The sequence below is a fragment of the Aphidius gifuensis genome, linkage group LG2 (genome assembly GCF_014905175.1).
Source record: "Aphidius gifuensis isolate YNYX2018 linkage group LG2, ASM1490517v1, whole genome shotgun sequence".
NCBI lineage: Eukaryota > Metazoa > Arthropoda > Insecta > Hymenoptera > Braconidae > Aphidius > Aphidius gifuensis.
The window spans coordinates 13,833,245-13,843,424 of record NC_057789.1 but is presented as its reverse complement, the minus strand read 5'-3'; the positions used below and the strand labels follow the sequence as shown (position 1 = coordinate 13,843,424).

The window sequence follows — 10,180 nt, the reverse complement described above, 5'->3', positions numbered from 1 at the left end:
TTGACCAATTAAAACTAATTTTTTAACTAAGTATACACCCATTTTTTGGACTTAACAATTTTCAACAAACTGAGAAATCAGTTGCTCTTCAACACTCGTTTACGTAACATCTCTAATTAATATTGATTCGCGTACAACGGGATTTCTTTATACTTACAATATAAAATAGTAGTGTCTGTCCATGACAACACTTGTTAGAGTCAACTCAATACACAATATACAATACAATTAATTATAATTTTAGTGAAATAATAAAGTGAATATATTAATAGAATTTAAGCCACAGTGTTTGGATTTATTTAAAGTGTTATTCCTATTATTTCAAGTTACAACCTATCCTCCACATCCTTTGATAGCCCTGTATCAAACATAAGGCCTTACAACCCTTGTGAAATTATCGTGGTATATTTGGATACGTGGTGTGATACAATATATATATATATATTTTTTTTTTTTTTTTTATTTTAAATTAATATGTACTGGTTCCAATTCCTCCTGTAACAGATTACATAATAAAAAAACACAAATATTGATAATTATTGGTTCGGAACTGGTGTGACGTCATTGAATGGCAGCGGGCACAGCAATGTGACTGATCTGGTGTAGGTCCCATTGGCCGTCTTCACGACTGCGGTTCTGACTACTTGGTCAGCTCCTGGATATACCTCGATCACTCGTCCAAGTGGCCAACTAGTACACGGAGCATTTTTCTCCACCAGGAGGACTATTTCGCCAACCTTAATGTTAGCGGTGTCCTTAGCCCATTTATGACGTTTCTGTAACTCGTGTAAATATTCAATATGCCAACGAGCCCAGAAATGTTGTTTCATCTTGGTAATATGTTCCCAAAATGATAATCTATTAGTGGGTGTATCAGTGTAATCTTGTTCCGGCAAGTTTCGAATAGGTTCGCCGATTAGAATATGTGCAGGTGTAAGGACATTAAGGTCATTTGGATCAGAGGACATCTGTGTAAGAGGTCTTGAATTTAAAATACCTCCAACCTCAGTGGTGAAGGTGGTGAATACTTCATATGTGAAAAGTGATTCACCTACTACCCGTTTGAGATGATGTTTAAATAATTTTACTGTGGATTCCCACAGTCCCCCTTGATGAGGTGATAATGGTGGAATAAAATTCCATGATATTCGTGGTATATGTGACGCTGTAAAGTTATGCACCAGATGTTTATGCTCATCAGAATTTAGTAAATTATATAATTCTTTTAATTGATTTTTCGCACCGACAAAATTGGTACCGTTATCTGAATAGATTTTAACAGGGGTACCGCGTCTTGCAATGAATCGCCGCAACGCTCCTAAAAAACCTTCAGTTGTTAGGTCACTAACTACTTCTAAGTGTACTGCCTTTACGGACATACACACAAAGACACATACATATATTTTTATTTTAGTTGTATTACGGAATTTTTTCTCTTTTATGAAAAATGGACCGCAATAGTCAATACCGACATTTTTAAATACATTTCGGGCATTGACTCGATCTTCTGGCAGGTCAGCCATTTTGAATTTTTCTGCTTCAGCTATAAAGCGGAAACAAGTCATGCACTTACGTATGACTTGGCGTACTTGATTTCTTACATCAAGTACCCAAAAACGTTGACGCATGGCATTTAAGGTAGTTTGTATACCTGAGTGTAATTGTCTAAAATGAATGTCTTTTATAATTAAGTCAGTGAAATAATTTTTAGACGGTAATAAAATAGGATGTTTTTGATTATAGGAAATTTTAGCTCGTTTTAAACGCCCACCTACGCGTAGTAGGCCTTTCTCGTCGAGAAATGGACATAGATTATTAAATCGTGTATTTTTACTTTGAATTTGCGAGCTAAAAATTTTAATTCCCGTCTCAAAATATACACCTTGAATCCAAATTAAAAGCTCATGCTCAGCTTGAGCAATCTCTTGACTTGATAAAAATTTATTTTGAAGTATTTCAGATGATTTGTCATCTGTCTTAGAACAGCGTATTTTTAAGGCGAGGATAAACCTTCGTACATACGCATATGTTCTTAATAATTTTTGATAAGTCGAGCAATTTTTTATTAAGGTATTGATTATGGAAAAATGTTGCTCAGAAATAATTAAGCAAACATTTTTCTTGTATTCTAAATTAGTTTTATCGAGAATTTCAATGGGCTCAGGCCACTGGGCTTCAGCTTCTTGAAGCCAAGAAGGACCAAAACTCCATTGTTGGTTGTCAACTAATGCTTGAGGCAACTGACCTCGTGATAGAGCGTCAGCTGGATTGTCCTCAGATTTTACGTGACGCCAACAAGCTTTTTCAGACAATTCTTGAATATTAGCTACTCGATTGGCAACGTAAACATTTAATAGGTTAGGCGGAGTTTTCAACCAGTGTAAAACAACAGTAGAGTCACACCAAAAAATTATTTTTGACGGTACAAAATTGAAAGAGCTTGAAGCTTCTTTATATAGTTGAGTCAATACTTGAGCTCCACAAAGCTCAAGGCGAGGTATGGTTATTTGTTTTATGGGAGCGACTCTAGATTTGGCGCATAACAATCTACAATGTATAGGCTGGTCTGCTAAAGTCGTTCTTATAAAAAGGCATGCACCATAACCTATGTTACTGGCATCGCAAAAACCATGTACTTGAACGTCACAACCAATGTCGGTTAAAATATGACGATCAAAGGAAATGTTATTTAGATATTTTAATTCGTCAACAAAAATCTGCCAAGACGTAAGTATATGAATGGGGACAGATTCATCCCAATCAACCTTAGCCTGCCATATTTCTTGCATAATCTTTTTTGCGTGCAAGACGACTGGCCCGACTAGTCCCAAGGGATCATATATTCTTGCAATTTCGGACAGAATATTTCTTTTAGTAATTTTTTCTGGCATTACAATAGATTTTACTGAGTATTTAATTACATCAAATTTTGCTTCCCATGAAATACCGAGAGTTTTTAAGGTACAATTTTTATCGAGTAAAAAATTAGAATTAACATTGACGTTAGATAAATCTGCTAATAATTTTATTATTGGCGTATATTGAATTGACCACGTTTTAATAATTTAACAATTCCATCACGAAGCTGACGCGTTTCTGATATATTACTTGCACCTGTCAAAAGATCGTCAACATACAAGTCGTTTTTTAGAATATGCGCAGCACGTGGAAAATGATTTGCTTCATCATCAGCTAATTGATGAATGGTACGGATAGCCAAAAATGGAGACGAGGTTACACCAAAAGTTACTGTATTTAATTCAAAAGTTTTAATTTGATCGCCCACACGCCAAAGTATTCTTTGGTATGCTCGATCGTCTTTATGTAATAGAATTTGACGATAATTTTTTCAATGTCAGCTGTAAGGACATATTTATGGGAGCGAAATTTGAGCAATTGAGTAAAGATGGTATTTTGAATAGTAGGACCTGTCATTAAAATATCATTAAGTGATTTATTGTTATTTGATTTAGCAGATGCATCAAAGACTACTCGAACTTTAGTAGTCGAGCTGGATTTTTTAATCACAGCATGATGCGGTAGATAATATTTATGCTCAGAATCATCTGAGACAGGTGACATGTGACCAAGATCAAGATGCTCTTGCATTACTTTGTGATATTTTAATTTTAATTCTAGTTTAGATAAAAATTTATTTTTTAATGCATGGAAGTGTCGATAGGCTGCTGCTCTAGAGTCACCAAGCGTACGATCGCCTTTAATAAATGGTAACCTAGCAATATATCGACCATTAGGGTCACGTTTGATATTATTAATAAAATGGCTTTCGCATAAAACATCGTGTTTTGCTTTCGGTTTTTCAAAACTGATCTCTTCTAACCTCATAAAGTCTGTCATTTGTTTTTCAAGACGAGTTAAGTTACAAGATAAAGGAAAGGGTCGGTCAGGCACCGTGGTAGTACCTGCTACGGTCCATCCGAGAAGAGTTTTTTGAAAACATACTTGAAAAGACTCGTCTGATAATGGTATTTGACCAACTGACATTAATGATAAGGTTGGTTCTGCCCCTATCAACATATCAATAGGCTGTGGCATATAAAATTTAGGGTCGGCTAATTTAATATTTTTAGGGATTTCTAGATTTTCATCATGAAATAATTCAGGAGGTGTTAACCCTGTAACTTCAGGTATCGTAAAAAATGTCAATGTTTGTGAATAATTATAAAAATGAGCATAGAAGGTTAGTTCTAAGCTATTTTTTGTAAAAGTAGTAGTGGCATTGATGCCATTAATAGGAATGGAACATTTTTTCATTACCAAATTCAGCTGAGATGCTAGTCTTTGAGTAATGAAGTTGGTTGTTGAGCAGGTGTCTAAAAGAGTTCGACAATTTATATAGTTTCCCGTCTTGTCTTTGACTTTCACTAAAGCACTTGGTAGCAGAGGAACAGCTGTCTTTAGTGATCGAGTCAATAGACAGACATCCTGCTCAACGGGAGTTTCTAAGGCTAGTCACTCCGTCTTTTTTTCTTTGATTTTTGACCCGGTCTCTTTTTTTGAGGAGTCAGGTACTTTTTCATGCAAGTATATATTGTGTTTTTTATTACATATTCTGCAATTCTTTAAAAAACACTCTCCTCTGTGACATCGGAGACAGACTTCGCATAAGTTGGCCTTTTTTACGATTTCGCGTCTTTCAGGAATAGACATCTTTTTAAAAATCTCGCATTTATAAAGAAGATGCTGCTGGTCATTACAAAGAATGCAATTACTTGGGTTATTGCGTGCACGTGTTGAGTGTGAAGCGTTATTATTTGAGGTATTGATTGCAAGTGTCGAGTGTGAAAGGTTATTATTCGGTTTTTTCACATATTTGTTATTGAAACGTTTCTTTTTATGTGGGGGTTGTGTATTTTTTGTTGTATCAATAACCTCAATTTCCTTTCTTTCAAATTGTGACAAACAAATTGCTTCGTTTGTCAAAAAATTAATAAAGGACTCAAGACTTGGAAAAGAGTCTCTTTCGAGAGTATTAATCCATTTTTTAGCTGTGGATCTATGTAGTTTGCTCTCTAATATAACGACAAGCATTTCCTGCCCGACCTCTACACTTAAAGTTTCAAGGCAAGTGATGTGAAGTCTCAATTGATCGACAAGGGAATTTAAACCTTCCGCAGATTCTCGCTCTTGAGTCGGTAAATTGAGTATGGAGGATAAATGACGCGAAATTATTATTCTTTTAACTTCAAAGGCTTGTTCTAGAGTGGCCCAGGCCTTTTCGTAACTTGAATCGGCGATAAGGTAATTAGCGATTTTCTTTTTGGCCTCACCGACTATGGCCTCGTCGAGGTGACGAAATTTATCAATGTTGTCAAGTTCGGTATGGGCCTTAATTAAAGCTTGAAATGAATTTTTAAATGACAACCAATTTTCATAATTTCCGTTAAAAGTCGGAACCACTGTTTGTGGAAGTTTTAATTTTCGCTTAGGCTGTATGGGTTCGATTTGAGGAGGCGTTGGGGCGACCGGTTGCATGATTTTTTCTACTCTAGTAGCTAATATAAAATATTTATCTAAAAGATTTTCGAATTCGTTTTCATGATTGTTATCCGGTTTGGCTACAATCAAGTCATTATGTAACGATTCAAATTCTTTGTATAATTCAGTGATTCGGTTCATACGCAAACGCATATTTGTCCGATCGACTGAATCGGTGTCTACTAAATTCTGAAGCATCGTTATCTGGGCCTTTAGCGTGGTCCTTTTTTGGACAATGGTCCTTACGGAAACCATGATTATTTTTTAATTAAACAATGAGACAGTTAACAGTCGATAAATCAATGCACTCACCAAGCTTAATAGCTTAAATTTTTAATTTTAATTGTTATCAACAAATCTTTTAGCAAGTGAAATATATAAATGTGTCTAAATTTGTTTAATTGGATTTTTTTGAAAATATTAAATTTGATATTTATAATAAAATGTAATTGTAATGATATCAATTTTAAAATTTGTAAAATTTTACTTTAAATCCTTTATTCGAATTTAAATTATTTTATTGATGAAAGAAATGATTTTATTTATTCAAATTTATTCATATATTTCACCATTGATTTAAAAAATTTGTTATTTTATTTTATATATTATAATCTCAAAATTTGATAAAATATTAATTATTATAAATAATTAATGAATTGTTTGAATATTTAATTCAATAAGTTTTATAAATTTATTAAGGCTGATTGCATTGAAGTTCGACGCTCAACTGTCAATTGTTTGGTTTATCAATTAATTTTAAGTCAATCGTGATTTGTTGGTATGTTTATTTAAATGTTTAAATAATTAACTATACAATTCGTCAATTGTATTTTTAATTATTAATGGTATTTTGCAATTACGTAATTGTCTTTGTGTGGTTTTATTATTTATAAAATTATTCAATTAATTGTTTGATATTAAATTTAATTTATTTAATTTATTATTCAATCAATTGATTGAATGGTTTATTCAATGGCTTGAATAATATTTATTTTATTTATATAGCGCTTGGTTGATTGTTTAAGTTTATAAATTATTGCTAATTTATGATTTTATTTATTATTTTATTATTTAAACTATTAATTGAATAATTTTGATTATTGTTATTAATAACAATGGTAATTTATTGTGACTGCAATTATCAGAGATAATTTTTGGTCTATAATCATACAAATGATTATGGTATTTAGTTGTATTATTTAAATTTTAATCATCTCAAACGGATATGTATAATAATTAAATGATTTAAATTTTATGGTATTGCACAATTATTCTAATCAGTAAAAAACAATTCAGTGACTTGCCGTTTGATGAGTCCTTGGACCTGGATGGTTGCAGTTCGGCGTCAGCACGTGGTTGAGTTTTTACTCGGCTTGTGTTGGGCGCGTTTGTTGCTCGTGTATATGTATATACGTATATGTATATATATTTGAATATAATTGTTCAATTAGTTTCTATTGAACTATATATTATTATATAATTCTATACAAATATTAGAATTATTGTTAATTTTTATTTTACACAAACACCGCACTATCACTTTGTAATAAGTTTATAATGAATACATTATATTTTTTAATTGTTAGTTTAATTATTATTTTTGCAAGAATGTAATGCTGTCACTTTATATTTAATTAATTTATATTATTTGAATATAATTTTTCAAATTGTTTATAGTATAATAAAATATATACTTGTATGTGTATTTATTATACGTGTGTAAGTTACACAAATGTACGCACTTGTCACTTGGTTAAATTAAATTAATTCACTTAATTTGTATATTTATTTATTGTTTTTTGATAAAATATAACTATTTTATTTAATTTATTGAATCTAAATGTCCCTGGTTTCGGCACCAAAAAATGTTGGATATATTGCCCGTTAAGGGATTTATATCTGGTAATGAAGTATAGGATTCGTAATTTAAATAATTAACACAATAATAATTTTTATATTTTTTATCGTTTAATTTTAATTATCGTCATTCAAATTATTATTTAAATTTTATATTACTATTTAATTTGTTTATCAAATTAAATTAAATTTATTTATTAACTTGTAAATTTATTTAAGTTTATTTTTTCTAAGAGCAAGTGACAAGAGAGAGTTCCGTAGGCTACGGGATTGCGAATGCAACTGATGCTAGAAAAAAGGTCCAGGACGCTAACCAGCTTCTGGGCCTTAGTAATGAAAAATCTGGAAAATTCTAGAAGGCCAAACGACGCTTGTATAAGCGTCGCTTGGACCCGACAAAACTTCCAAAATGTTTTTACATATAATTTATTTAATTTCTCGAAAGACTGGGTGGTCTTCGAGGTCAGCGGCCTAATCCTCATTGTCCTCAAACTGCAACATTTTTCTAATGGCAAACGTTGTCAGTTTGAGGGATTAGTTGGCATCGGCTCGTGCCGTCAGAAGATTAGACCTGCTGGCTCAATGTGTTGTGTGTTTTACCTTTTATTTTACTTTACATTTTCAAACTTATTTTTTCTCAAATAAAATTTATCTTTTTCTTTCTCTCTCTCTTCTCGCTTACCTCTCTTTCCGACGGAACAAATGTCAATTCAACATGAAATTACAAAAAAATGATTCTCGTAGAATGTATTCAAAGATAAAAAAATGGAGAGTCATCAAAAAAGTAAAGTCAACTATATTTTTCAAAAATGATATAAATCACGTCCAACATGAAGACAATGATTTGAACGGGGCATCGAAACATGATCCATGACGTACAGCAAGCACGCGCGGTCATTGTAGATCCGTTGTCTTAATCATGCATCGCTTTTTATTTTTTGCTTACTTTGCACATTTTTATTTTTCTTTTCAAGACAAATGTATTGTTCTTTTTATTTATTAAATATATTTTATGTTGATTGCACGGTAAATTATTCATCTTTCATTAGTCAGTGGTCAGTTGATCATGCAGTTGATCTCGCGGCACTTACTTCCTCCTGATTATTAAAAAAATTATATATTTAAAAATGTATTCTATCGAAAGGTGTGAGAAGCTTGTTAACATTTTAAGTGCTGGTTATTCATCTGCAAATACTATTGAAAACATTGATCGATGGATCAAATGGGGTAATGTGAATGTAAAACTATTGAATAAATTTTTAAAAAATTCAGCTGATGCTGTAGGTGTAAAAAAAAGAAAGAAAGACAAGACATTACATCATGGTGCTGGTATGAGTGCTTATCATGATGAACCAACATTGCATGACAAAGTAAAATGGAATAACTTGGAGAATATTTTCAAAGGCAATATTATAACTGGAAGTGTAACAAATCTTTATCATATAGGGAATGAAAATTTTTTGAGAGATGCTCAAACTGTTGTCAGCAAAAAGCTAAAAGCTTTTTCGAAAAAAAAAATTAATCTCAAGATCAATTCATGTTTACATTGTGAATATGAAGTTTTAAAAGATGATACAGAAGTGAGAGAAATCAAATCTTTTATTACAAAAAATGCTGTTATACTTCCAACAGACCTCGATGAATGGTTCGATGAACACTTTTTCGATCCATTATTAAAGAAAATTGAGGAGTTTAATCTTGGTATTTCCGGCTGGAGCTTGAAAAAAATTCAGAGCATTATCTTCACTGTATGCAAATATCAACCGTTGCGTGGTGGTGATTCTACGTTTGTTGAAATGTCTGCTGACATCAAAAAAAAAAGAGCAGTATTGAATATAGAAAATAAAGATCATTTTTGTTTTTTGTGGTGTGTGACTGCAGCTTTACATCCTGCTCAAGAAAATGTGTGTCGTGTTGCATCATATCCACATTTCAGTACAGTGTTATCATATGATGGAATATCTTTTCCAATAAAGTTGCGAGACATACCAAAATTTGAAAAACTCAACAATTTGAAAATAAATGTTTACGCAATAGTTTCCAGCAATCCGAAAAAAAGTATTATTGCTCCTATATTTTTGAGTGATAATATTTGTGACAGTCAAACGATTCATCTGTTGGCGGTGGATAAAAACGAAAATGATAATAAAAAAAAAAAAGTTACCAATACTAATGACAGTATTTTTGATGATGAATGTTTTTCGGCTGACGATGATGATGATGATGATGACAATAATATGGAAGTTGATGAAGAATATGAAAATTATATTCAAAAACAGAAAAAAGGAAAAAAAATTTTCCATTTTGCATTGATCAAAAATTTATCACGTCTCGACAGTTCACAAGTCAAACAATATAATGGTCGTATATATATATGTGACAGATGTCTCAATCATTTTACATCACAAATATGTTTGGAAAAACATTTAGCTGACTGTTGTCAAATTAATCATGCACGGATGATTATGCCAAAAGAAGATGCCAATATACTGAAATTTAAAAATCATCGATACAAAGAACTTGTACCTTTTGTAACAACAGTGTATATGGTAAAACGATGCAAAATGTAAAGAAAGAAAAAGATGTTAAAATAGTGACAAAATGGGAAGGTCGCTATGGAGCTAGATCATTGATTGCAAAACCGAATTTTCACAGTTGTTCAATTTATGAAGATGACATTGCAATTATTGAAATGTCACGAGTGAAAATAATTTTCAATAAGCCAATTTATTCTGGATTTACAATATTGGATCTTTCAAAAATCTGGATCTATGATTTTTATTATAATTATATCAAGAAAAAATTCAATCACAATGATGTCAAA

General features: G+C 31.8%; 1 protein-coding gene across 1 annotated transcript; it reads right to left on the bottom strand.

The window, feature by feature from the left end:
* Positions 1 to 528: 528 nt before the first annotated feature.
* Positions 529 to 2,159, bottom strand: LOC122849111. Its single transcript, XM_044147705.1, has one exon. It carries the CDS (start codon positions 1,626 to 1,628, stop codon positions 537 to 539), a length of 1,092 nt encoding a protein of 363 aa, XP_044003640.1. The 5' UTR covers positions 1,629 to 2,159; the 3' UTR covers positions 529 to 536.
* Between the last annotated feature and the right edge of the window lie 8,021 nt (positions 2,160 to 10,180).

Excerpts from the sequence above, each read along its gene's own strand:
- LOC122849111 (XM_044147705.1), bottom strand. The coding sequence starts at position 1,628 with ATGCGTCAACGTTTTTGGGTACTTGATGTAAGAAATCAAGTACGCCAA.